Below are 27331 nucleotides of genomic sequence, written 5' to 3'. Positions count from 1 at the left end.
AAGTTAAGTCATTGTCCCTCACTGTGTTTGGATGATTTCTGATTTCCTTGTTTCTCCCTTCTCTCTTAAAATTATTTTCTTCTACAGTCAGTGCCCTTTTGTATGGTATCAGGGTGGATTTTACTCATTTAGATTACAGGAAGGAACATAGGCTATAAATAGATGGTATGTATTCTGCTAACACCAGGAATACTGAAATAGCTCATCTTAAAAGACAGCCTTTCTGTACAGCCAGTTAACTGCAAAGCTCCTGGTTATTTTTGCAGAGGATGATCTTTAGCTGAGTGACTGCTAATGCTGAATAGGCTGGTTCATAAGACTCAGCTATCAGGAGCATCCTGGTTTGGTTTATTGTTATTTGTTTCCCTGCCATTATTAGTAGTTTTGTGTTTCTCCTGCAAGAGCAGAATTGTCCACACCTGCCACTCTGGAGTGCTCAGGCTGTAGCCGTAAGCTACAGCAATTCTTTGGTAAGGTGACAAGGATGTTGCTTCCTGCCCAAAGGTACTTAATTAAATAATGATTTGTAGCTTGTACGTGGCACCACTGGCATTGCTTGTGAATTTTCCCAAGCATTTCATATGGGCAACCTGAGCTGCTGTGGTTTTGCCTCAAGATCAAACAGCAGAATGGGAACAGAGTTTGGCCTTTCTAATCTCTGAATCACTGTGTTGGTGTACAGCAGACAGATGTCTTCCAAAAGATCTGCACAGTGGAGTGGTGTCCACTGTGGAAATTCTCAAATACAGTTGAGTTTCATATTGCAAGTTTCTTGTTACCTAAAATGCTGTTAAACTGTGATGTGAAACAGGTTAAAACGGAAAACAGCCATGGGCCAGGATCAAGGCAATCCTGCAAGAAATTGTCCTTTCCCTGAAGAAGAAGGAGAACAAGTAGAGAATGTAAGGTGTGGGTTTAGATGGGATTTTGGTTTGCTTGGGGAGGAGGTGTCCTTCTTTTTTCTGTCCAGATTTTTCTTCCTTGGTATCAAATAATAAAGTTAGAGGGCACATTTGGTACTAAGTGAGGCTGGTTTGATGGGAGAACGCTGAAGACTTTCTTCAGTTGCCACACAGTCTCTCTGCTACTAACAATTTCAAGATTTAGCCAATAGTTGGTGCATACATACAGCATTTGTTGGGGGTTTAACCCTATTTAGAGTCAGAGAATAACATATGATTATTTATTATTATTTTATGCTTTTTTTTTTTCCTGTCAACTATGGAAATGGCCCTTTTCTTCGAACAGGACTAAACCAGAAAAAGTAATGAGAGGTCAAAGGAGTCATAGAACAAGTGCATTTTCCCTCCACTGCAGTTATAAACTGTGTCAGATGAAGTCTGCAGCCACTCAGTAAGAAGCATCCCTGTCTCAGAGCAGTGACAGAGAAGTGGGGGGACCCTTCTGTCCTGAGGGCCTTTCCCCAGGCAGAGCTATAGGCAGCTTGGCCACAGCACAAAGAGGTGATGTGACTATCAAAAACACTTACATGCATCTTGGAGCAAGGAGAAGCTTCCTGGAGGCTGTGTCTGTCACCTTGGCCTTTCTGTAGAAGCAGCAATTGCTTCTGTGCCACCCCAGTTCCCATATAATGAAATCACTACCACTTGCCTTTTCTTTACCCTTACGTGGTGCCTTCGGCCTCTGCTCCTCTTGGTCACTCAGATCAGGGTTTAGAGAGCAGCTCCTCCTGGCCGTGTCACATGACCCCTTTTAGTGTGGCACCTTAGGTGACTGTCTACCTTCCCTAAGCTCCAGGCACTGAGTTACTGGTCTGATTCCCTCCCCCTCAATCCGATGCAGGGCAGCAGCAATGAGGTGTCTCCTGCATTCACCAGTGCTGCAGGCTGAGGGCAGGGAAGGTGAGCACTGCCATAACCTGCACTGCCTTTGTGTCCAGCTCACCTCCCTCAGGCACACGGCTGTGTGATCTGCAGTTGCTGATCAACTCCTGGTTTTTAAGGTTAAGGAAGAAAGGTGAAGAAGAAAAAAATGGTGTACTGCTTTAAAGGTAAGTGAATGCTTGTGTATATAGAATAAGGACTTCATTTGTGCTGCCAAGCAGAGTTAAAGTGGTGAAATAGTGCGTGCTGTGCTGTCATATAGTGAAGGGCTGTTACGTAAAGGTTTAAATGACTTTTTTCATCTGTCTGCTTAGGAGGAACATGCATCTGGCAAAATTTTGAGAAGGCTCAAGGCGTTAAAGAAAGCTCATCTAAATAAAGGAGGGTTAATGTGACATTGCAGTTACTTAATCCTGTATTGTCCTGCCATGTGACTGCGGGATACTGAGGTGCAGCGTTTCTTTTGCCTGCTGCACAGATTATGCTTTTCTTGTCATCTCTTAGGGTCAGTTGCTTTGTTAAACCTGCAATGGGAAGGAAACAGAGGGGCAGCAAACTTTTTACAGCAAGGCTTCAAGGCACAGTGACATTTCCGAGGCACTCTGACAAGCTCACAGGCTGAAGAATGAATCAAAGGCAAACCCTGCTTTCAGCTTTTGGACTGGTACCAGACTCAAGAACTATTCTGTTAAAGTCAACTATTCAAAATGAACTGGAAACATCTGGATTTATTCAGGGCAGTTTATCAGCTATTTGTTTGACTTCTATCAAATTTAGTTTTCAGAGCAGCAATCTAAAGCCTGAAAATTTGTGTCAAATGTCTTGCATGTGTCAAATGTACTGCATAGTAGCAGCAACTTGCTGCTTTCTTGCACCAAGTTTACAGTTTTAATTGCAAAGCTTCATTTATCTTGTAGATTAAGATCCTCATGTATTAAATCCATTAGTGAGAGATGGATGTAAACAGCTTCCAGTTTTATGTTTGATTTCAAACAGAACTGCAATATGTTGATGTGCCAGATTCGCTTCTGAAGTGATTCCAAACTAATCCTTGGACTGTCAGTAAGCTGCTTTTTTTTTGCTAAGTTTGTCACAGTGTTCATGATGTGCGGGACTGCATATTCATACAGAATTATTTAATTTAAACTCCTTATTGGAACATCTTGTTTAAATGGGGAAGTGACTACCCTATAGACTATGACAACAGGATATATGAATGGAGGAAGTCTTGGAAAACGTTGCTATTCCAGGTGGCATCGTGTGGACAGTGGAGAAGACGATGGGCACCCGGAGTGCTATGGAGGAGAGGAAGAGGGCAGGGAGCACAGGATGACCCCATTTGAGAAACTAATGCATGACATGTCCCAGAATGAAAAAGTGGTGAGAGAATTAACCCTGGGAAAGAGAATTGGCTTCTATCGAGTCAGAGGAGAAATAGGAAGTGGCAGTTTCTCACAAGTGAAGATTGGAATTCATTCCCTAGTCAAAGGTAGGCACTGGTGTGTGGGTCACCTGTGTTCTAATGCCCTTGTTCTGAATGTATACAAATGGCCCTCTTTGGAAAGAAAGATGCTGTCTGAACCTTATGTTTCTTGTTTTGTTGTTGTTAAGTGCCTCTGAAGTACAGTCACAGGTAAATGCTTGCATTTGTATCAGCTTTTAAAGAAACCATAAGCATTTTCTCTAGATGGCAACTATTAAACAAAAGTTTATCTCTGTAGTTCTCAGAGTTGACACATCCCATACCATGCCTCAAACACTCCACACTTCGAAGCATCGTGTTGTGTTTGCCCTCCTACAACTTGTCCTGCCCATCTGCCCTCCTCCCTGCCCCAGCTCATGGGCTGCAGGGCTGTATGTGGTGAATCCTCAAGGGCAGCCTGGGTAAGGGTGCTCCTGCCCACTGACAGGGTTAGCCAGGCTGCCTTTGTTTTATTGCCACTTTAACTAGTATGGACAAAGCCTTTATTTGGTCACAGTAAACTTGGTGAGAAATGTTATGTCTGCTTTGCTGGCTCATGTGCAGGTGGATCAATACTGTAAAAAGCTGGGACAGGGCTATAGGTGTAAGCTGAGCAGGGGCAGGGAAATGAGTTCTGGTACAGCCAACCCAGGGTTTGTGTTGAATTATCAATGATTTTTTTTAGTACAAAGAAGAATCCTATATATACTGCTTCTAGGAAGAACATGAAAGGCAAGGTAACTGCAGGAGACACCTCAGTTACAGGTATAACTAAGAACTTGTCTTAATCTCTCCTGTCTCTCTTCTGGTTCTGACTGTCTGACAATAACAGAAACTGTTCTCGTTTTCCCTCAGGGATGACTGGGTTTCCCCATATCTCTGTTTTCTACTATCTTTTTTCTCATAGACTTTTCCTTCCCTCCATCATCTTACAGGAAAGAGAATGAGATACACCCCAAAGCCTTCATGCACTGTTACCTGTTGTTGTTTTCTCTAACCACCTCTTTCAGCCCTCACTGCAGATGTGCGAAAGCTCACATTCATCCCTCGTGTGCAGCAGTTGCTGCACTGGGTATCAAAGTGGGGAACTAATGGTATTTATTTTTTCCAAATCTAAGCCTGCTTTAACAGGGCGTGCATTTTTTGTTTTGCTTGTTTCAGCAAAGCATCTATGTTCTGCTTGGCCCACAGCGAGTTATTTCCTCTTCTGTGACTGTTTTTTTTCTTCCAGAGAAAACTGTGTTTACTCTTGGAGGAAATGCTCCTTTTGTACTGGGAACAGGAGAAATGCTAATGAAGTTATAAATTTAATCTGGGTGGACCTTTTACCTGTCAAACTTAGTTAGGAGACAGGATGCTTTAACATTTAAATAGAACTGATTGATTGAAAAACTTTGAACTTCAATGAATACAGTAAGTTTGGATAAACTAATACCAAAATAAAATGAGTAATTTTTTAAAAGTTCTTTTTCAACAGAAATGTCTCAAATTATGTTTTCTTATGTTTGCTAGTAGCTTTTTTTGTTAAAATGTTCACTGGTCAAGGAGTTAATTTCTTGATACTAAGTTTGCAACTGTCATGAGGAAGGAAGGATTCAAGATAAACATCTTCTGACTCAGTCTGTCCTCGTAACATACACTATGTGGATAGGAGAACAGGAACACGCACACGTGTGCGCACACATGCACACATGCATGCACATGCACAACCACACCACTCACAAAGAGGAGTCTTTTTTGCCAGTGGATGCACACCGTTGTGTTGTTAATGAAGTGATGTTCCTGCACAGTGCTAATGAGTACAAGTTGGTTTTGTTTTTGTTTTTTTGCTTATTACACAAACACAAAGGCTTTGTTATTAATGCTTTTTGAGTCCCTGTGATAGGGGAAGGAGTATTGTGGGGGACTGTTCAGCTCTTCAGTTACTGTCATGGTGTTAAGTTCTAAGTATGGTCTTTTCCATGTTACCACATATGAAAAAAGGAAACAATTTTCCTTTACTAAGATGAGCTTTTGTAACAATTACATGTGTGTGCTGTTCTGTATCCCTTGTGGTCTCTCGCGGCTGGGTAATGGGAAGAAGTTTTCTAAAGGGAGAAACAAAAAAACTGCAGTATCATACTGGTTGAAGGGATGAAGAACCTTGTTTCTCTCACAAGGGCTGTCTTGGTTGCTTAGAGGATACAGGAAAATCTTCAGTGCTATGATGTGCATTGAGTTATGCAGAAGCGTTGCCCATTTTATTAACCTGAATTTTGGCAGAGTTTTTCTCCAGAGCCCTGAAGAGTTGCTTGTAAGGACTGGTCAGTTACGAAGCTCTGTGTAACCTTCATTTTATATACCTTCCAGCTGACAAATGTAGGGTGAAAGCACAGCTGAATAGATGCAATTAAGAGCATCCAAAATTTACAGCTAGTAAAAACCCAATCTAATGGGGTTTCTAATGTGAAACATCAGTTGCAAAGGCAGTTATATCCAGGTATCTAGTTTCCTTATTCTTTTTTTTTCTTGCTGTCCAAGCAATTTTAACTTGGTTCTGTTTGTGTTTTGTTTCCTTTTGCCATCATAGCACACACCACTTCTTCCTGAAGTGATTTCTCCTAATATTTCAGATAGTTCTTTTCAAACCTCGGCATATACTGCATATAGTCAATTAAAATCTCTTGCCACTCAGTTTTAGTATTTTGGTAAATATGCTTGCTGCTAAAAATGCCCTTCTGTTCAGCGCTGCAGCCATGCAAGGGTAATTTGGGGTTTGTAGACCAAGGGGTATTTTTTGAAGCAGCAGGAATGAGTTTAAAAAAAAGAAAAGGAGGGTGTTGGGGTTTTTACCCTTTTGGAAGGGCTGGTTTTCTTTTTTCGTTGCATACCATGCATATACAATTGCAGTGATGCAGATTTAAAGGAGCTCAGTCCCTGTGTGTGAACAGCATCAGGCTCTTCTGGTTTAGATGTTTTCTTTCTTTTTTATTCTACCTCCTTTCTCTTTTAAAGCCTTGAAAGAAAACTGACCAGGAGGAGTAGTACATTCCAGAGAAAGGAAAGAGAAGGAATTTAACCTAAAAGATTATATTTTTTTTTTAAAGCCTAAATGCCCCCAACTTCTATAAATTAAGATGTAATGATGCAATTACATACTTAAGATTGTAAGAACTGTTATCCTTGTAGTATCTCAGGATTTAGTTGTGCAAGTGTTACCTAAGAATGCCCTTTCCTCTTGGTTTAGGTGATCAATATGCTACCAATGTGACAAGGGTTTTAGTCTTTCACCCCTAGGTCATCAATCAGAGCTCTGCCAGGATCAGTGTCATGTGTGGTTACTGTTCAATAGCTGCATTTCCTCCCAGTTCACCACCAGCACCACGCAAGAGTACATACCTGGTTTCCTAAGGGGCTCACAAGAAAGTGTGGGAGCAGGTCAGAGAGAAGCAGAGTGGGGAAGACTGCCCAGTCTCAGCACAAGGCTCCCTGCTGACAATAGGCACATCAAGGGACAACTCATCACCTTTCACAAGAATCACATTTGCTTGGAAATCTGCACTTTAGTAGGGAGATCAATTTATACATGTATGTTACTACGAAAGGTAAATACCCCAAACATGGAGTTTTCTTGATCTGTACAGATATATATGCATATGTATCCTTAACACTTCCTTTAGATAGCAATGAAATACTAAACTTGAGTTAAATAACTTTATAATATTTAGTAAAAAATATTTTGAATGCTTTTATACCAGAACACATGTACAAATGTGATAGCCCTCTAACTCTTACAGCAGGAAGTAAACAATACTTTTTTTTTTTCATTTACTGCTATGTACTAGATACCAAGGTGAAGTGTGTGTTTTCCTGAAAGATTTTATGGAAATGATTAATTGTTAAGATATCTGTGAATGTTTAACTAAGATATTCTTGGGGAACAACCTTTTTCCCAGGAATAAACAGTTGTTTTTACTGCCATGATCCAATTTAATTTTGCTTTCCTGACAAGTTATACAAAGCCACTGTAAACCTATTTTAAACAGGCTAATCCTTCACATACCAGATGCATTCAGTAGAGTGTAGAAAAAAAGCCATAACCTACCAGTTAAAACGGAAACATGAGGGCAGTTGCAATTGATCTTTTCATTCTGCTCTGAGCTACCCTGATGATATGGTGCAGCAGAAAACTTGTATCTGGTTTGTGGCCCTTGGCTTCACTGTGGATAGGCTACAGAAACATGTAGAACTTAACAGCAGCTTTGTATTACCAGGACAGCATAAGACAGCTAGATTTGCTGTCTTACAGGATCCCTGGAACTTATGCTACCTCACTGTGTTCTTTCTCTTCCTCAGAATCTGTGTGTGATGTGGATTCATGGCCCATTGTGGCATACAGACATAAAAAATGTACTTTTCCTGTATTCTGTACAGTACCAAGAACTACTCATACATGAACCTGTTGGAAAAATTGACACTGCTATCCTGAGAAAGACAAACCTCTACAACACTGACTTTGGTAACTGAGAATTCAGGAAGGAAGATACAGGATAAAAAATTAGGGAAAAGTTCTGTAAGTCACACCAACTTAAAAACACCTCTCCATGATTAACCTGCAGGTTATTGCCAGAGACGCAAAATTTCACCCAAGTTTGTCTGTCTGCTCTGAAACAAAGCACCTAAATTTGACACCTCCATTAGTCTGGAACTACCAGGCTCAGGCCTGGCTCATCTGAAGAGCTCACAACAAAAGCGTGGACCTTCTCTACCAGCATTAGACACCAAAAGCAGATGATGCAATTGTGGCCATCAGTCACATACTAGCCTGACAGCAGCGGAGCATACTAAGGCAGCAAATGATTTGATCATCCCTTGCAATACACTACCAGACTTCAGCTGCCTCAGCAGTGGGTAGGATGACATAGACAAGGGCATGTGTGTGTGTGAAAGTCTGCAGGGCTTAGTAGGCCTCTGCAGCTTAGTTTATACTGATCAGTGGTGGAATTTCATTGCATTTCTGTAGCCAAGGATTGTTGTGAGTAGATGGAATTAGCATCTGTACCTGTTGCATTAAAAACATGGAAAAACATTCTTCTTTTCAGAGAAAGTCGCAATAAAGATTTTGGACAAGACGAAATTAGACCGGAAGACTCAACGCTTGCTGTCTCGTGAGATATCCAGCATGGAAAAACTGCACCACCCAAATATCATCAGACTGTATGAAGTTGTGGAGACGCTCTCAAAACTGCACCTGGTGATGGAGTATGCAGGAGGTGGGGAGCTCTTCACTAAAATCAGTACAGAAGGCAAGCTGCTAGAAACGGAATGTAAGATAATCTTCTCCCAGATTGTGTCTGCTGTGAAGCACATGGTAAGTTGATCTTCTACAGATTTGTTGCCTGTCACTGCAGTAGCAGATTTTGTGGATGTATTTTTTTGGTTTTCAACTAATAGGTTTACTCTTACCAAGATTTCAGGCTGGTGTTTCTGAACAGCAAACAGCTACAGAAAAAGAGATGTCTTAAAGGTATCAGAGAGAGCTTTCACATGCACCTCCAGTGACTGCTCTCTGTTGACAGCTTTAGAGAGGAGTCTGACCTGCGATTCACCTGGTGGGTGGAACCATCCCTTTAGCAACAGTATTCTGTTGTCTGCTTTAAGTTAGTGCAGGGGCCAGCTAACACATCTTCATTTCCTCCCTCCAGCTATTTCAAAACATAGGATCAGTGACTCTTCTGCTAGAAGTGTTCCACAGAAGAGGTTTGTCAGGTGTTGCAAAGTCTAACTTGCTTATTAATGAATGTGGGAGACTGGCACTTAAAACAGTTGATTCCCAGTCCTTGCTTTGGCACAGATATATGAAATTAACACCCAGCAAGTCACTCCCCCTTGCCTACCCTTCAGTATCTGGGTTTAGTATGATGCTATTTATGTAGAGCCCAAAGCATCTTGTAAAGGCATAATAGAAGCAATAAACTACTTCAGTACCATCTCCTCTGAACTTTGTGTAGTAACTATAGCTACTTCAAGCAACAGCATAAATCCAAGGGAAAGCTTTTCTGCAGGACTGAGAAATAAAAGTGGTGTGCATTAAAACTTGCCTCAGGGTGCCCCCCAGTGGTTTGTAGTCTGCCACAGCCTCAAGCAAATTCAAAAGCAAGGGTGTTCCCCAGTCAGGCTTCTAGAAACTACAGCACAAGCTGTTCATGTATAAACAGTCTGCATCTTTACATATTCTGACAAAATTATAAAATCTCCTGTAAGTGCTGGATTAGCTCCTACTCCTTTTCCATAGGACAGGTACTCTGCAGCTACTGGAACTTACATTTTAAGATGACATCTATTTCTTAGCATTAAGCCCAAACCTACCTAGCTGGCCAACCTCTTCACTTGTACACCCAGACTTCTACAAAATATTTAAATTTTGCTAAGCCACAAAATCCAGGCTACTTAAATCCCACCTCAGTGCTGCCAGTCCACAGTGAGGACGGAAGATCTCTGACATCATTGATAGCAGTTTAAAAAACTTAGGATGCTGAAGGTTTTCCTTATTGCCTTCAGACACTTTGTTACTTCCAAAGGTGGGGCAGACTGCTCAGACACATCAATTGTTCTTGCTGGTTCAAACATGCAGCTAAACCCTTACTTAATGAAGACAGGTATATATCACCACTAAGCAGAGAAAATTCAGTTTGAGTCCTTGGCTATTTCTGGCATTTCCAAGGGAAATAATGTACAAGTTACAGTGTATGTATTTACTTTAGATTCTAAAAGTAGAAGATGCTACTGAACTTGGTGTCATGAGGGTATTTCTTGCAACAAGAAATACCACAAGGCGCAAGTGCATGGTCCTTTCCTCCTGCCACCACCAGTTCCTTACAGGACATTAGATCATGCAACAGAACTGTAGTGTCCTTCTTACTTTATCTGTGATTACAATCACTTGGTAAACACTTTCACTTTGTAAGTCCAGAAGCTTGCAATATATACAAAATTGCAATTATTTTTGTTAGTTGCATCTTTACAGAAATGTAGTAATTGCTAAAGCAAGGGTTCTGAACCCTGAAAAAAATTACAGATTTTGCACATGAAGATACCTGGTCTTTCAGGATTAGCCATGATGCCAGAGATCTGCTTCATGAAAATACTTGATACTAGTTAACAAGTTGAGAAAGCTATCATTAAAAACCCCAGCATCCTTCTTCCCATCTTTTCTACCTACCCTATTGGTTTTGTATCAGTAGAGAATTAATTTTCTTTAAATACTTTAACTTTTCAATTTCATTGAGAACTTTCCCATGAACAAGCTAATACCAAATCTTCCCCCTGTTCTGCAGCATGAGAATAATATCATTCACCGGGACTTAAAAGCAGAAAATGTCTTCTACACGAGTAACACCTGCGTTAAGGTGGGAGACTTTGGATTCAGCACAGTAAGTAAAAGAGATGAAACTTTAAATACTTTTTGTGGCTCTCCTCCTTACGCTGCCCCTGAACTCTTCCGAGATGAAAACTATGTTGGCATTTATGTAGACATCTGGGCACTGGGAATCCTGTTATACTTCATGACAACGGGTATTATGCCATTTCGGGCAGATACAGTGGCCAAACTGAAAAAGTGCATTCTTGAAGGGACATACAGTTTGCCTTCCTGCCTCTCAGAAACTTGCCAGAAACTGATAAAAGGAGTCCTTCAGCCAGTACCAACCAAACGATACTCCGTCAAACTTATCATGAACAGTGAATGGATGCAAGGGATACAGTACCCCAGACCTTTACAGCCCTTTAAACTGGATCCGAGGTACTTATCAGACATCAGTGCACTCAAAGAGGAAGATATTGAAGTCAAAAATATTCTTGAAGATCTGGGAATCACAGAAGAGCACATTCAAAACAACCGGGGAAGAGATGCACGCAGCTCAGTAACAGGGGTCTACAGAATCGTTCTGCACAAAGTTCAGAAGAAAAGGGCACTCGAATGTGTTCCTATCATGTCCCATTCAGACCCCAAAGAACAAGACCTGAGGGGAGGAATCCATTCTTACAGCAGGATGAACGCATCCAAGCTGTGTTCTATTTTATAAACTGCACTGCAGGCTTTATAATTGGCATATTTAACAAAGGGTTTTATTAACAAGCTCTGGCATCACATTTTTTTGTAACTTTTGAATAAACCAAGAATGCCTGATCTCCTCTGCATTTCTCCACTCACAGTGAAGTGCTCAAATACAGAGCTCTCATTTGTTTGCCCCTTGCTCCAGAGACTTGGTATAGCCAGTACAAGAACCCTAGCAAGTGGAACAGGTAAGAGATCATTAGTTGAAGAGACCTTTTAGCAAAGGTCAAACAGTACTGCATTTAACATACTACAGGCATGTTACAGCTAAGATCTTGAAAAGTTGTGCCTCAGCTTGACACAACTGTACCACTACAAACCAGAACAGTTTTTTGCAGAAAACTAAACTTAAGCAGAAACCAGACTATAAACTAAACAACTGTAAATTCTTTAAAACTTCTCAGCAAATTAAACATGTGTAATTGTATAACAGAGCTCTATGGGCTTTAAAATTGTATTTAAAAAAAACAGCAGTGGTGTTGATGACCACCATTCCAAATTTGTCACAATTGCAAAAGGCAAATTAGGATATGCTGCTTGAACCCTACATGTGTGGTCACAATTCCTATTGCAGAACTGGTTGGGCTACCACCTTCCATTACTTGGATGATTCCAGCAGCTTGGACTCCAGCTGCACTCCAATAAAGAAAGATTTAACTGTACTCCAAAACTCACGTAGTTTTAAACTCTTGCTATAGCTCTAAGTATCAGTAAGCTGAACGCAACCAATAACAAAATCTGCTTATAGATTGAGCATTACAAGCTGTACCAACTCCTGCAATTAATACTTTGGCAGCAACAGCTGATTCTGACCACTGCAAGTTAAAAGTTGGCTAGCCTGACAACTCCAATTTTTCCAAGCATCACCAAGGTGTAGATACTCTGATTTTCAGCTTTAATCGTTTATTTTATATTTTTATCCTCAACATGATGAGCTCCAATGCAAACGTTGGAAGAGCGCACAGTAGCTACCCTTCTCCAAACAGGCACAACTGACATACCCAAGCTAAGAGGCAGGGCCCGTCCTACTTTAGTTAAGGAAAGTAAACTAATACAAGGCTTAGAGGTACAGCTGGTGCTTTCAAATTTAAGGGCAGGATGTCTCATCTGTTATGGGGAACTGATGAGATGATAAGTTGACTTTAAAAGGGCTAATTAATGTAAATGAGCCACAAAATGACTGAAAAGCCACCCCTGGTAAACAGAGGTTCAGTGAGGATCAGGTAAGTACAAAGCAAGAATCAACACCGTTTCACAGATTTTTCTGAGGGGGTAAAACAACACCATCTTTCATAGGACAGTAATAAAGATGAATTGTATTTCATAAGCTGTGAATGAATTCCTCTATACAAACCATTTTCCTCTGAAAGCATTAAGTTATGTTGAAACACAGCCCTACAATAATGTTTTCCCACCAGCCTAAGCAACCCTTTCCATTTTTGTAATGGAATGCTACTAAGCAGAAAGATCCAGAAGGTCCACACAGCTGGTGAACCCACAACTTCAGGTTTTCACAGGCACAGTCTCCTCTTTTTTTCCTGTTAAAGAAAACAAAAATTCATCCTGAAAATCCAATGAGTCAGCACTACTCCAACAGGTTTCAAATATCTCAAACTTTATTTTAATAAAGGATCAGCCTCACAAACCACGAGGCCCCTGTGATAACTTTATGCCAGTAGCTCATTTCCTGGCTTGTCCACTGCCAGCAATGGACTTTGTTCCATGGCAATTTGTTTTCCTGGTGCCAAGATTAAGTTTCACGAGGGCAACCTAAACCAAAGTACTTGCAAACACTATCATCATGCATCACTGCTCCATCATTTTCAGCAGAACAAACAGATTAGTATCCATAAATTTATAATAAACAACTACTTTACCAAGGCTTGACTGTACAAATACAGCAAGTTATCAAATCCTAGTGAGTGACAGATAATACAAACACTTTATTACACACACAAAAAAATTGTAACTTAACAGACATGTAATTTTTTGCTACTTTATATTAGATAATGCAGCTTTGTAGAATTAGCAAAGAAATAAATCCAACAAAATTTCATTCTGTACATTAGCTCAATTTAAATATGTATATATTACAAGCTTACAAGGCTCATGTCATAGTTAATTTCCAATCTGGACTTTAAAAATCTACCAGAATGGAATCCCCATTAGTATGGTATATCTACCTGTTGCAAAACTGATAGCTTTTAGCTTGCATATTGGGAAAAAAACAAGAAAGGAGAAAAAAAAAAAAAAGACCCTACTCCTACAGTATCACCATTAGTCAGAAGGATTTCAAGGTACAAAGCCAAATTCAAAGTCAGAAACAGTCTTTCAGAAATGTGTTATATAAAGACTAGTGAGAGGCCAGTGACGTTTCTCCCTTTCTTCGTCTGCCAATTAAAACAGCTCAGTAATATCTGGAAGTACTATATGAAAATTCTGCTGCCTTAGATAATTATAGAACCATGGAATCATGGAATGGTTTGGGTTGGAAAGGACCTTAAGATCATCCAGTTCCAATCCCCCTTCCATGGGTGGGGATGCCTCACCCTGGACCATGTTGCCCAAGACTGTCCAACCTGGCCTTGAACACAGACAAGGATGGAGCACTCACAACTTCTTTCGCCAACCTGTCCCAGTGCCTCACCACCCTCACAGTAAAGAACTTCTTCCTTACATCTAACCTGCACTTCTCGTGGGTTTGAACCCATTACCCCTTGTACTATCCCTACTGTCCCTGATTAAGAGTCCTTCTCTGGCAACCTTGTAGGCCCCCTTCAGATACTGGGAAGCTGCTATGAGGTCTCCACACAGCCTTCTCTTTTCCAGGCTGAACAGTCCCAATTTTGTCAGCCTGTATTCATATGGGAGATGCTCCAAGCCCCTTATTATCCTCCTCCGGACTTACTCCAACAGCTCCATGTCCTTCTTATGTTGAGGAAACCAGAACTGTACAATTACTCCAAATGGGATCTACTAGACAATCCTGAAAGATGCCACATCAATGAACCCATATCTTTGGAAGAAAAAAATCCCTATCCCTCCTCTTTCTCTTTCCACCCACGCTGCTGTGATTTATAAAGCTGGCACAAAATACACATTACGGGTGTTCAGAGGAATCCCACAGTAACTAAGACAGCAGGTCACAAAGTTTCTTGGAAGAAAACCACCTGTCAGTCTAGCCATTCTTGATCCAGTCATTCTGACAGGGAAGAGAGATTCTTCTTCAGCAATGAGTGCTACTTGGTTGTATTTCCCAAAGCAATGGGGTGATGGGATGCAGACTGGCAGAAAAGAGGAGGGTGGTATAGAGAAAGAGAAGCACAGTATTCTGAAGACAGCTTACTGTCAAGGCACTGAGAATCCAAACATGATAAGCCTGGACTAGCTTGCCACACACTTGAAGTTAACAGTATAGGTTAAAAGTAGAAGTTAACAGTAGAAGTTAATAGTGGAGGTTTGAAGTAGACGTTAACAGTAGAAGTTAACAGTGTAGGTTTCAAGTCATTTTGAATGGAAAGAGCAAGCAAAAGATTTTTTCTGTGTACAAACACCTTGTAATGGACTACAGCTACTACTCAGCAATTGAAAAGAAAAATAAAAATGGACATGTTAATGAATCCACACAGCCCCTGGCAAGTCCCTCCATCCCCAGTATATTCATGAATTTAGTGTCTTGAAAATACCATAAACATCAGCATACCATATTATGACAAAGCTTTTCAAGGAGCTTTAACAGTTTTCCATTCTCCAATGAAGTACTACTGTGCACTGAAACTTGAGCACTACTGCAATCCTCTCCCTCTGTTACCCTACCCTCACACCTTGCTTCATTCCCCACCTCACAGAGGTATCTTAATGCTCCCCATTGGAAATGGCAACAGTAACGCCTTCAGATTCTGTTGTTGCAGGGATTCTTGGCACTTTCTTAGCAGGGCTTGGGATGTGCTAAGAAGAAGGGAAAAAAAACATTAAATACAGTTTTCTAGTTCACAGACATCCATACTTCATGGCTAGTCCAAATCTCAACAACATTCATGCTGCACTGGACAGCTTTGTTTTAAGTCAACTGAATTGGTCATGCTTCATGCAAACCGGTAACATGAAAAGCCACTTTGTTCTTGTTTCATTCTTGTGCAGTTTCATTCTTGTTATGATGAAATGTACATTTTAAAATCCCATGTTCAATTTTTTTTTTTTACTTCTTTTACTCATATAGATTAGCTAAGTACTTAATATACCTTGTGAAGCCACTTCTTCCTTTAACATACATGCACATGCTATGACAAACACACAAACCGTTCCACCATTTAGCTTCAACTTTTAAAAGAGTGCCGAGCGTTCACCTCATGAACAACGCCTGGGTGGACAACTTCAACACCTGCCTCCAGCGGTCCATCACCCATGAGCGGGCGCCGTGCGTATGTTCTCCTGTGCTTTTCATCCACACGCACAAGGTACCAAGTTCCCTCAAAGAGATCTTCCACCGAGCACTGTGGAATATAGTTGGCTGTAACAAAGCCAGGAATACACTGTTAATTGGTTCCTGATAACAGTTTTACACAGCACAGGGCTTTGAAGTTTGGACACAGTAAGACAGAAAAAAACAAATCTACATTTTCATGTCAGCCTCACTGGACCAATGAACATGAGCTGTCAGAAGTAGAAAAAAGTTGGACATTTCCTTTATTCTACACCCTAACAGTTGAAAGTCAAGTGAACTAAGTGATGAGAATTTTGCTGTGAAACTACAAACAATTTATACTTATGAAGCTCTTACCCAAATGATGCGTTTCCTGTCTGATCTTCATATTTTCAGCAAAGACATCCGGTGCAATACATTTTCTTGAGTCAAGTCTTGTTTTGAGATCGGACAGACTGGCAGTAATTTTGTCCAGTGCAGAGCCTACAATACAGAACCATCATGTAAGGTCGCACCAGTGCCAAGATCTGTGTGTTAGCATGTTAACATTTCAATCTCATTCAAAATGTTTTGCATTACAGCAGCTAAACCTGCTGTATTGAATACTGAAAATTGAATATTGAAAATATTCCAAATTATTCCATCAAAACAGCAATGGAATTTGAAGAATATTACTTATTTGCCCAACGAGACATGTAAAACATTCCCAGGAGTTGGAACATCTTCAATTTAGCATTACTGTCATTAAGCACTGCTCTGCAGGTTTACTTATTCTGGTGAGTAGTGTCATGAGGCATTTAGCTGGGAGCTGTGCAAGGGAGTTAATTAACATTTCTTCCTTTCACTCACCAGGAGTGGCATCCTGCGTAACTCTGATGGAATACAGCGTAGCAGCAAACCCAGAGCCATATGAAAACACACTGATTCTCTGTCCTGCAAGCTGCTCTGGGGAGTACCTGCAAACCAAGCAACAGTTATATAGAGTGAGAATTAAGCCAAAGTGCCAAATTTAAGTAACTAGGAACTGCAGCTAGCTCAGCAGAAGCAGCCAGTGAGTTATACTGACTACAATACACATTTTGCATGCTATGTGCTTAAATGACTTTTAAACAGCATCAGGCGTGGCTGTTATGTGATGACTTCCAAAGCTGCCTAAGCAAAACAGAGCAAGGAAATGCCCAGAATATTATTATCCAGAAGGCAGTTTTCCTTCTTAAGTGACCTAAAGCCTAAAATGAACGATCATATCTTGGAAGGCAAAGTCAGAATAACAAAAAAAGGATCCAAGAGGAATTGCTTAGCTTAAACTTAACATGATTTTGTAAAAGTCTGCCACTGAAAAAAAAAACAAAAAACCAAACAAAATAAACCCCCTAAACAACAACCAAACAACCCCCTCCTAAGCCCCTAATTTAATTTGGCTTTGCTTATTATAAGTGAAACAGAGAAGGCATTCTGATACTCTCTGCCACTGCAGTGAGGCCTTTTTTTGGAGAGGGGCAGGATAGGGAAGGTTGAGGCTGGGAAAACATACCACCTCATAAATAAGATCCTTCTTCAGCAGGAAGTAAGCAGCTGTTTCAGATCAGCTTCTGACAAATAACTTTTGAATCTGCTTGTCACCTGAACCCAACTGTGCATGCACAATCGTTTTTTTAACTTCAGGCTTTCTGCTTAAGGCCATCTAGTAGGAAAAGGTTTGCTAGATGGTATGTTTACAAAAGGCTTTCTGAAACAAAGACCTTTTATAACCTTACATATAAAAAGCTATGACTTTTTCCCATTATTTTATGCTTACTGGGCTAGAAGAGAGGCAAGGCAACCATAGACTGAAGGGGTGTACATATTTCCATTCTGATTGGACACAAGTAACGAAGCTTTGGTTTTCTGATTGAAGAGCTCTGCACTGGCTTTCATGAAAGCTTTTTCCACATCTCTGTCAAAATATGTATCCTCAAGTTTTACATCCCTATTAAAAAAAAAAAGACATTCATAAACAGTTACTAAATTACTTTTACTAAATACAGAAAGTAAAGACAAACACTGGAGGTGTAACAAGTTAAGATCATATGAATAAGGAAGATAGTAGCCATTCTCACCTGAAAGCCTCCAACCCACTGAAAATACCATCTGCTGTTTCTGGGTTCTGGTCACTGAGAAAGTCATTCAGCAAGAGTCTAGCCACAGATTTCTGGACCAGTTTACAGTAGGGAGAATGAAAGATCATGAATCCAAAGTCATTCAAGGTGAAACGTCTGCCTATCCCCTCTGGAAGTGGCAGAAATGTTGTGTTACAACTTATGTTTAGCACTTAGTTCAACTATGAAAATAAAATACAAGGGTGGCAAGGTACTAGTGATTGTATCACATCACCATACAAGACACTACAGTAAGACTAACTATGCCTGTCAAGATCATTTAAAACACTGCTGCTACTTCTATTTACAGGTTAGTTTCCTACTGATCTTTTGCACCAGCATTTGACCTCCTAGAAGAAAAAGCTATAAGCTTAACAAAATCTCCCTATTCCTTTTCAGCATTTTGATGTAACAGTCTACTTCATTTAATTAGCTAATCTTCACTGGCCCTTAATATGAGTAAAGCAATTACTAAACATGTGAGGTTAAAAAAAAAAAAAAAAAATCAGTATAGTTACGTAACATTTAAATATTAACCCCAGTATCTTAAGAGCATATTATGTGAAGGAGTGGAAATAACACGCTTTTTTAAGCACGGTATTACACATTACACCAAGATAAGCTTTATAGAGACTGCTGCTTACTATCAGGTACTCAGCCATACCAGAACAGATGTAAAACATTTCTTATGGGAGAGACAAAACATTTGAAACGCCTCAGAACATGCAAAACCAAGATGGGAACTAGTCTTCATACCGAATGCTAAAACTCTGAAAGTACGCTGCCAGCACAGAGACACATTCCAATAATTGCCAGATCTTGCAATATCACCAGGTCAGACTGCGTACCTTTTTGCCACTGGGCGTGGATTTTGTTGCGATAAACAGTATAGCAGCGATCTAATGCACTGAGGTAGCACTGTATAGAGAGTTTGCCATCAACTACAGGATATTCAGAGACCATATCTGGCTTATAGAAGTCATATGCATGTTGCATATGGGTTCCACGCAACCCTAATGGACAGAAATTGACAAAAATTATTCAGCTGCTTTGAGTCAACTTGAATCTATCACTTAACACATTTGGGGAAACAAGCAATATCTGGCCCCCATTAAGCAGGTTTTCATAGCACTTCAGGCCCACTCTTTGACAACTTTATTGTAGAATCCCCGAGGAAATAAACAGACATGAGCATCTCTAGTTGCTCCTTGATGCATCTTATAACGGGACTTGCCCAAGTTAGCCCAGAGTGAGAGCTGACAGCACAATTTCTGACATGGTGAGAGTTAATCCAGCCCTCAAGCAAAGCACAAGAAACAGGCTTCCAAACAGATCCAGTTATCTGGATAAACAGTATTTGTTTCTTTCCACAGGACTAACCTCTCTCAAAAATTAATGGAGCATTTGGACCAACCAGCATAGCAACAGCACCAGCTCCACCTGTTGGCCTGGCATTTCCAGTGGCATACACAGCTATGTCTCCAGCAACAACAAGTGCATAGCGTCCTGTGAAAACCACACACAAATAATGAGAAATAGCCAAGAATCAAGCATATTTTAACACCCATCTGCAATTTCCAGATGTTGGTCACAGAGGAGATGACCCCACTACTTAAGGGGCTCTTCCATCTTGACCTTTCCCCCCACATTTCAATTACTTAGCAGCCACAGAAATTTACTGGAAAAGACCAGTGATTACTAACCATGTCATCATTTTTTTTTTCCCACTGGAGTTGAACTTAAAGTCCAGTGCATTTAAGAGTAAGACGTCAGAAGGGAAAAACAGTTTAACCTCTGGGTTTTACATGGTTAAACATGAACACTGTCGTTATGAGGCAGACTACCCAAAGCCAGAGGATGACATAACTTTCCCAAGAAAATACCCTGAACTTACCATCCCAAGAACTGGACTCGATCCAATTAATGGCATTAAAAAGAGCAGCAGTGCCTCCATAGCATGCATTGGTGGTGTCAATGCCTTCTACATCTGTATTACCAGATTCTTCAAAGAGCTGCATCAGGACAGTCTTCACAGATTTTGATTTATCAATTATCGTCTCTGTTCCAACCTCCAATCTCCCAATACAATCATAGGAAAGGCTGTTCCTCTCCATCAGCTTCTGAACCACAGTCAGACAGAGAGAATTGATATCCTCCCGGTCGGAGCAGAACCCCATTCTTGACTGGCCCAGCCCAATGGTGTACTTCCCAGCATCCACACCATCATACTTCTCCAGCTCTGTCTGGTCAACGTACTGAGAGGGGAAATATATCTCCAGTGCAACAATTCCCACATCTTTGGGCCAACGGTATTCAGCATTCACCGGAAGAGACCCAGGCATCGTGGTAGATCTTTAAAGAAAAAAAAACAAACAAAAAACCACACATGCACACACACACACATACAAAAAAAAAAAAAAAAAAAAAAAGGCTGATTTATTCACATGCATTTTGAGAGACCTACTTTCACTTTCTGCAGACTTGTAGAAGAAGTTATATTTCAGGTATTCTGCAAGGTCAGTTATTTGCAAAAGGCGAGCCTCTGCCCCCTGGGAAGAATTTGGTCTGAGTGTACTGTAAACATCACTAGAAGCTCTGCAACATTTTTATATTAAGAAGTAGTTTTAAGTAAAAACACAGATTTCAGCCCTGGAGATGAACAGATGAAGGTTAAGCCCAAGTTATTTCACCAAAGCAAACCATGTGCTTAACAAGTGTTGTTTGAGAAATTAGTTCATATTAATGTTCCATTATTGTATTTCTGCTTATACGCAAGTCTCAATTTTACACAACCAAGCTAGAAACATGGGATAATTTTTTTTTGCAGGCACTTTTCTGATGTTTGTTCTTTTTTCTTTATTTCTGGTTGGGTTGGGTTTTGGGGTTTTTTTTAAGCATACTGTTTTGGTATTCCAGAACACTGGAACTACCAACACCAGGCCTTGAGAAGCATTTCACATACCAAAATGAATACAAAGGGATTCCTCCTGATAGACCTAGTTTTCTTATTTTAACCCTGTAAATTTATTGTCACTACACTCGAGAATATTTTACATCCTGTTATTTTAGCCCTATCCCCATTATACAGCTGTGCACCACCTTTCTGCAGTTTTGCTCATTTCCTTACAGAGCACTTGTCCCCTTCATGCCCAGCTGCAAGTAACATCAAACTGACCCAATTTCTTCCATAAAGCCTTAGCGAGCTGTTTAAAGGAACTATCCTGATTTTGGCTGAGATAATTTTCTTCCTAATAGCTCGCGCAGTGCTGTGTTTTGGTTTTAGTCTGAGAAGTAATGCTGGTAACACACCAAAGTCAGTAGTGCTTACCCTGATAAAGGACTTTTCAGTCTCATGCTCTGCCAGTGAGGAGGGGCACAAGAAGCTGAGAGAGCAGAGACAGGACACCTGATCCAGACTAGCCAAAGGGGTATTCCATACCACAGCATGCCCAGTACATGAACTGGGGAGGGTTACCCCCAAGGGACTGATCACTGCTCAGGTTGGGCTGGGTATTGGTCAGTGGGTAGTGAGCTGTTGAGGGTACTGTGCATCACTTGTGCTTATTACGGTTTTCTTCTTGTTTTGTTTTTTTCTTATTTCCCTTTTCATTATTATTATCACTAGCAGTAGTATTATATTGCCTTTAATTACTAAACTGTTCTTATCTCAACCCACAGGTTTTACTTTTTTTTTCCCAGTTCTCCTCCCCTTCTCCCACTGAGAAGCTGAGTGGTACTTAGCTGACAGCTGTAGTTAACCCAGGACAGGAATAAAGTCTAGTCCTGCAGGAATGCCGACTTTACAGGATGCATATTAAGACAAGCATCAGGAAAACTTCAAGTGTTTTCTGTTACAGGTATGTTCTTATGAAACTGAAGTCCGAGCCTGTGGTTCACCATTTCAACTGCCTCCAGCAAACTCAACTATACCTATAAGGTACCTAAACCTTTCATTTGCAGCCTGTGAACGGGAGGAAAACGCTATTTAAAGCGGCCGACTGAAGCGCCGCTGAGGGCACAGCTCACCGTCGCGATGTGAAGCGAAACAAGCCGTTTGGCGTTCACCCCGCTGCCACCCGACCTCATGCTTTCCTGTCTACTCGCCACATCCCGTGCCCGACCGCGACCTCCTTCCCCTCAACCCACCCTTGTCAAGAAGCCCCTCATCTGAGCGCAAAGCCGCGGCCTTGCTGAGGGCGGCGGGCAACCCCCCCCCGGCCGCGGCCCCGCAAACGGCTCAAGGTTACCGGTGACCCGGCCTAGGACACGGCCAAGAACCACCGAAGTGGCGTGGGGGGTCACGCCCCGTCGCACCCGCAGCCCCCACTTCCACCGCAGCGCAGCGCCAAACGGCCAACCATCCACCCCCGCCTCACACCGCCGCCGCCACGGCCCTTACACGGTGCGGAATCCCATCGCCGGGTGCCGGCACGACGGGCCGCGCATGCGGATCGGGCAGGCGCTAAGTGCGCAGGCGCGGGAAGATCGCCCCGCTCCTGCGTCGGGACGGCGGCGCTAGCCGGCCTGCCTCCAGCTCTGAGGGGCCCCTTGAGGCGCTGGGAGCGCCGGCACCTCCTGCAGCCCAGACAGCTGTGTGCCGGGCTGCATCAGAAGGAGGCCAGCAGGTCACGGGAGGTGACTCTCCACCTCTGCTCTGCCGAGACCTCACCTGCAGCACTGTGTTCCGCTCGGAGGGGATACAAGAGGGACGTGTAATTGCTGAAGCGAGTCCAGAGGAGTCCACGAAAATGATTAGAGCGCTGGAGAAACTCTGCTATGGAGACAGGAGAGAAAGTTGGGTTGTTCAGCCTGGAGAAGAGAAGGCTCTGGATAGACCTTAGTGCAGCTTCCGGTGCCTAAAGGGGCTACTAAATGTGGGAGAGGACTTTTGGCAAGGCTATGTAGTCATAGGACAAGGGGGAATGGCTTTAAACTGGCAAAGGGCAGATTTAGATTAGACATTAGGAAGAAGTTCTTCACTGCAAGTATGTTCAGATGCTGGCATAGGCTGCCCACAGAAGTTGTGGCTGCCCCATCTGTGGCAGTGTTCAAGGACAGGCTTCAAGGGGCTTTGAGCAACCTTGTCTAGCAGAAGGTGTCTCTGCCCATGCTAGGGTGGTTGGAACTGGATGATCTTTAAGGTTCCTTTCTACCCAAACCATTGTATGTTTCCACCTCCAGGAAGCTGGTGAGCAGGATTACTGATTTGTTACGGCATAGCAACGGGTTTACACTGTTAGAAATGGAGTGGCCATCACAGCTTTCCTAAAGCCACAGGCAGAGAAGGGAGCATGATGGTCCAGAGACTCCCCAGGAGCTGTGGGACAAGCTCAGGTCCCCTCTTCAGCAGCACAATGAGCAAGTCACATGCATCTTATGGGGACGCAGAGCAGCACTGTGGTCCAAAATTTGCTCCACGAGCATCATTTCACCACAGGCACTGCAGAGGAGGAGGATGCTTTCCAGCTCCCTGTACAAGTGCAGACACAATACCAACAGTAAGATCCCAAGGTACCAGCTGCAGAAATGGCCTTGGGGTCCAGCTCTTTCTGGCGCAATGTACCTCACTTTCTTCAAAAAGGGCCAGGGGTCAAAAAGGAAATTTACATTCTTGCTGGCTCACCACAGTGTCTGGCAGCCATCCCAAGGACAAGCCTTGACCCCAAAGCTGAGCATATTTTTGCCCCAGGAGCCAGAAAGCCACGAGTTAAGAGGCTGCAGAGAATCTTAAGAGGCTCAATTTTCTTTAAGTTACACACAAAGCCAACTCATGCAGCACATAAGGACTTGGCCTTTTTCATCAGAAAGCTTTCTGCAGAAGACAGCTAAAGGGAGGCTCCTTTTTGTGGCTCAGCTAATATCAAGGTCACCAAACATACCTCAGATAGCATCTGTCATAGGGCTACCAGCTGTACTACAAGAAGAATCATGGCTTTATTAAGTTGTTCTGGTCACTGAAGGAAACGGGACAGCTTAAGCCAGTTAGTCATTACAGGAAAAAAAATTGTTTACTTAATGCAAAACAAACAGCCTTTTGTCCTCTTGGTCAACCAGCAAACAACATCCCATAACTCAGTTTTGACTGAAAAGAAAAGCTTTGAGAAAGTACAATTTCTTTTAACAGACTGAGAATGCCAGAGGTTTTCATATAGACACTTAAGAATGCTTTGTCTTGTGTCCCCTCAGGATTCTGTAGGGAATGAACGAGCAGCATAAAGGAGCCACCACTTTCTGCTAGCGTTGCCAGAAATCTGTTATCTCACCACAACTGGTGCCTTACATTGTCTTTGTATATTTTTGTATATTTTTTATTGTGTCAACTACTGCATATTTAAGAATATGCACTGGTACATATATTAATATATTTGAGAATATTTATACAATTGTGAATATTCTGACAATAATTTGACTTTATCAGCTCTCGCTGAAGTCCTTCACTCCTGCAGAACACTTGGCTGGAAGTTAAGAACTGAGCCTGCAGCCTTTCACCACGGACAACGCTGCTATGGGTTCAGCGGCTTCCCTGAGCAGCTCCCGGCTCAGGGGGAGCTGGCGGACACACCGACCTCTCGGGTGGCAGCAGGGATACTTGCGGGACACTTCAGCCCCTCTTCATATGTCACCCCCCGATGACCCGGCAGCCTCAGCAGCTACATCAGGCAGCCACCCCGCCGCACCGGGCGCTCGAAGACCTCGCTCAACGCCGCGGGAGGTGGCTGCCTCCACCCGTGTCGAGGGCACTCGCCACGGTACCGGACACTGCTCAACCCGACAGGACCGGGGGAAGCTGCGGGGAGACCGGCCAAAGGCGGAACAACCCCAAACTGCGGGGACGGTGCCTTGAATTCTGCCGTGAAACATCCCCCCATACCTCGCCGTGTGCACCCTCTTGGACTGCGGCCGCACCCGGGTGTGTGCCGGGGTGCCTGCACCGGGCTACAAGCGCCATCATGGAAAAAGGCGACGGCATCCCGCTACCTGTGGCATGAGGGGGAGGCTGGGAAGGGGGATACGCCCACCCAGCCTTCTCCGGCTTGTCGCTCTGTCGCGACACTGAGAGACGGTAAGGTGACACGCCGAGAGTGTCGATGCTTTCAGCGGCTTCCCGACCAGCGAGGTGCGGGCAGAGCCCGTCAAGTCCCGCAGCAGCCGCCCGCCACGGCTCACTCAGGATGGAGAGGCTTCCCCCGGGGGCAGCACCCGGGGCACCGGGACGCGACTCTTTTCGGCTGGAGCATGGCTCAGACGGCTGCCCCAGGCGGGGAGCGCCCCACGCCGCACTGCCCCGGACGATGCTCCGCCATGCTCCGAGCAGCGCGCGACGCGGTGGGTGTACTGGCACCCGCGTTAAGAGAGACACACGCGTGGAGAGACACCCAGGCACGCCTCCGTTTCTCTTTTTTTCACTCTTTTTTTTATCTTTCCCCCCTTTTTGCCGCACTGCAGGCACTTCAAACGCGCTTGCATCCACTGAGAACGCTGCTCCCAGCTATACCAACCCAGCCCCAGCCCGCGGGCGGCTCCGCTCCCTCCTCGCCCCGCGGCCGAGGAGAGATGGAAAGGCCGCCGCAGAACCGCAGGACTCCCGCAGCCCGAGCCGCACTCACCTGATACAGGCGATGGCTACCGGTGTCACTCGCTGCGCCTCACTCTTCCCCGTTCTCACACACGGGAGACCGCGCCGGGCGCCGGCGTGCGGCGCCTTTTAAATAGCCCCGCCGCACCGGCCCCTGAGCGGCAGCTCCGCCCGCCAATCACCACTGCAGCCGCGCAGGTCCCGCCTTCCGGCCGGCCGGCAGCTCGCGGAGAAGGCGGGGGAAATGGTGTGAGAAAGTGACGCGGCGTGGCCAGAGGGCGGCGCGCCAATGGGGACGCGGCAGAGGCGGCGGGCGCTCAATGGGAGCTGAGCGCCGCGCGGGGGCAGCCAATGGGAGCGCGCTGCCGACCGCGGGTGAGAGTAGGACGGCTGCCGGTCCCCGGCGAGGCGAGGAAGCAGTTGCCCGGCAACGCGAGGCGAGGCGAGGCCCGCCCGGCCCCCGTCAGCAGGGGTTCCTGGGGGGTAGCCCTGTCAGGGCTGTCCCGCGTGTGGCCGTGGCCGCGGGTGAGGGGCTGTGGGGCTGTGGGGCAGCTGCGGCTGGCTGAGGGGTCTGCAGGCAGTCGGGGACCGTGGTGCCAGCCCCACGTTTAGGCCTGCAAAACCGCTCTGCAGCCCTAGCCCTTGGCAGGCCAGGACGAGGCATTTGGGGCTCTCACGGGGGGGAAGTTGCTTCACGGAAAATGCGATGTCCTACCCTGGATTGTCCTGTTCTGACGAGAGTGCCTTCCAAACTTGTTAAACCCACAGAGTGCCAAGCCAAACCTCGTGGTGGTGGTGTTACTTGGGACATTGACAGCTAATGTACGGGTTCCACATGTCTGCCTCTGTATCCTTTAGGCCCTGTACTAATCTATTGCTGCACAGGGTACTGAGCATCCCCAGATGAGTCAGTGAGAGTACAAACCTTCATTGCAGATGAGAATCTGGTCAATAGAAAACACACGTTTTAAAGCCTGGATAATTTAGTTGTAAAACACCTCTCAAGTAAAAAAAAACCACACCTTTAGCAGCTGGTGTCAGGTTCTGTGTGATCTGATTGCTACAGCTAGCAGAAGACACTGCCTTGATCAACTGTTGTATCAGAGACTAAAACCTGTGTTATTTTCACCACCTTAGGGGCAGGTAAAAATAATGCAAAAGAAACGAAAAAACTCCTTAAAAGTGTTAACTCCTGTCCTTGAGACATTGAACATTCTGTTACCATCATTTGAAATCACAGTTGTTGTTGCAGAACTATTTGTAGTGCAAGGATTGAGAAATACTGCTGAGAAACCGAGAGTTTTGTTTGCAGCTGTCACCTTGCAGTCTTTGATAAGCTTGTTCCATTTGTAATGCTGAAAAAAACACGTTGGCAAAATATGAACTGAATAGATGGTAGCATAGCTGCATCATGTAGTCACACTGCTATCTTCTGTGCCTTGAGTTGATCTTCTGCTCTGGGAATCTAAAACTTCAATTCCTCCTGTTTTTCCCTTCCTACAACCAAAAAAGAAAAAAACAACAAACCCAAAACAGAACTGAAGCTGGAACTGCGTCCTTGTTCTAGACTTCGAAATAGGGCCCAAATGCCAGCCTCTCATTATATGCTGTGGTGGCAAACTGTTTCCTGTCACTGGAGTGCTTGGTGTGTTCTGGCTTTAGAGAAGAGCAGACATGCGGGAGGAGCTGAAGCAGTCCATGCAGGATCTCATGTCAAGGCTGTGAGTGTGCCCCATGCAGCCCCGTTCTCTTCTCCCTGGGTGCTCAGTTGCCTGTGGGCAAGGCCAGCTCCG

General features: G+C 43.6%; 2 protein-coding genes across 3 annotated transcripts; one reads left to right on the top strand and one right to left on the bottom strand.

The window, feature by feature from the left end:
• The first annotated feature begins 1251 nt into the window (after positions 1-1251).
• Positions 1252-11471, top strand: NIM1K (NIM1 serine/threonine protein kinase). The gene is made up of 4 exons (XM_061469444.1): positions 1252-2011; positions 2159-3333; positions 8388-8656; positions 10623-11471. Exons 2-4 carry the CDS (start codon positions 3042-3044, stop codon positions 11367-11369), a joined length of 1308 nt encoding a protein of 435 aa, XP_061325428.1. The 5' UTR covers positions 1252-2011; positions 2159-3041; the 3' UTR covers positions 11370-11471.
• A 2945-nt stretch (positions 11472-14416) lies between these two features.
• On the bottom strand, positions 14417-25721 carry HMGCS1 (3-hydroxy-3-methylglutaryl-CoA synthase 1). 2 transcript variants are annotated; one of them, XM_061469443.1, is made up of 10 exons: positions 25570-25721; positions 19857-20314; positions 19343-19468; positions 18811-18975; positions 17924-18092; positions 17623-17793; positions 16674-16780; positions 16182-16307; positions 15748-15911; positions 14417-15349 (listed from the first exon to the last, which is right to left on the bottom strand). In XM_061469443.1, the coding sequence occupies exons 2-10, from the start codon at positions 20302-20304 to the stop codon at positions 15257-15259; spliced, it is 1569 nt and encodes a 522-aa protein (XP_061325427.1). In that variant the 5' UTR covers positions 20305-20314; positions 25570-25721; the 3' UTR covers positions 14417-15256. The 2 variants fall into 2 exon arrangements, with proteins under 2 accessions (XP_061325427.1, XP_061325426.1); XM_061469442.1 differs by lacking the exon at positions 25570-25721 and adding an exon at positions 22362-22471.
• Between the last annotated feature and the right edge of the window lie 1610 nt (positions 25722-27331).

This window comes from Pezoporus flaviventris, unplaced genomic scaffold (assembly GCF_033815535.1).
Source record: "Pezoporus flaviventris isolate CSIRO_AGI_PZ_B2104156 unplaced genomic scaffold, CSIRO_AGI_Pfla_v1 ptg000057l, whole genome shotgun sequence".
In the NCBI taxonomy this organism is placed as follows: domain Eukaryota; kingdom Metazoa; phylum Chordata; class Aves; order Psittaciformes; family Psittacidae; genus Pezoporus; species Pezoporus flaviventris.
Note: the sequence above shows the minus strand (reverse complement) of the source record. Positions and strands in the feature narration are given on the sequence as shown.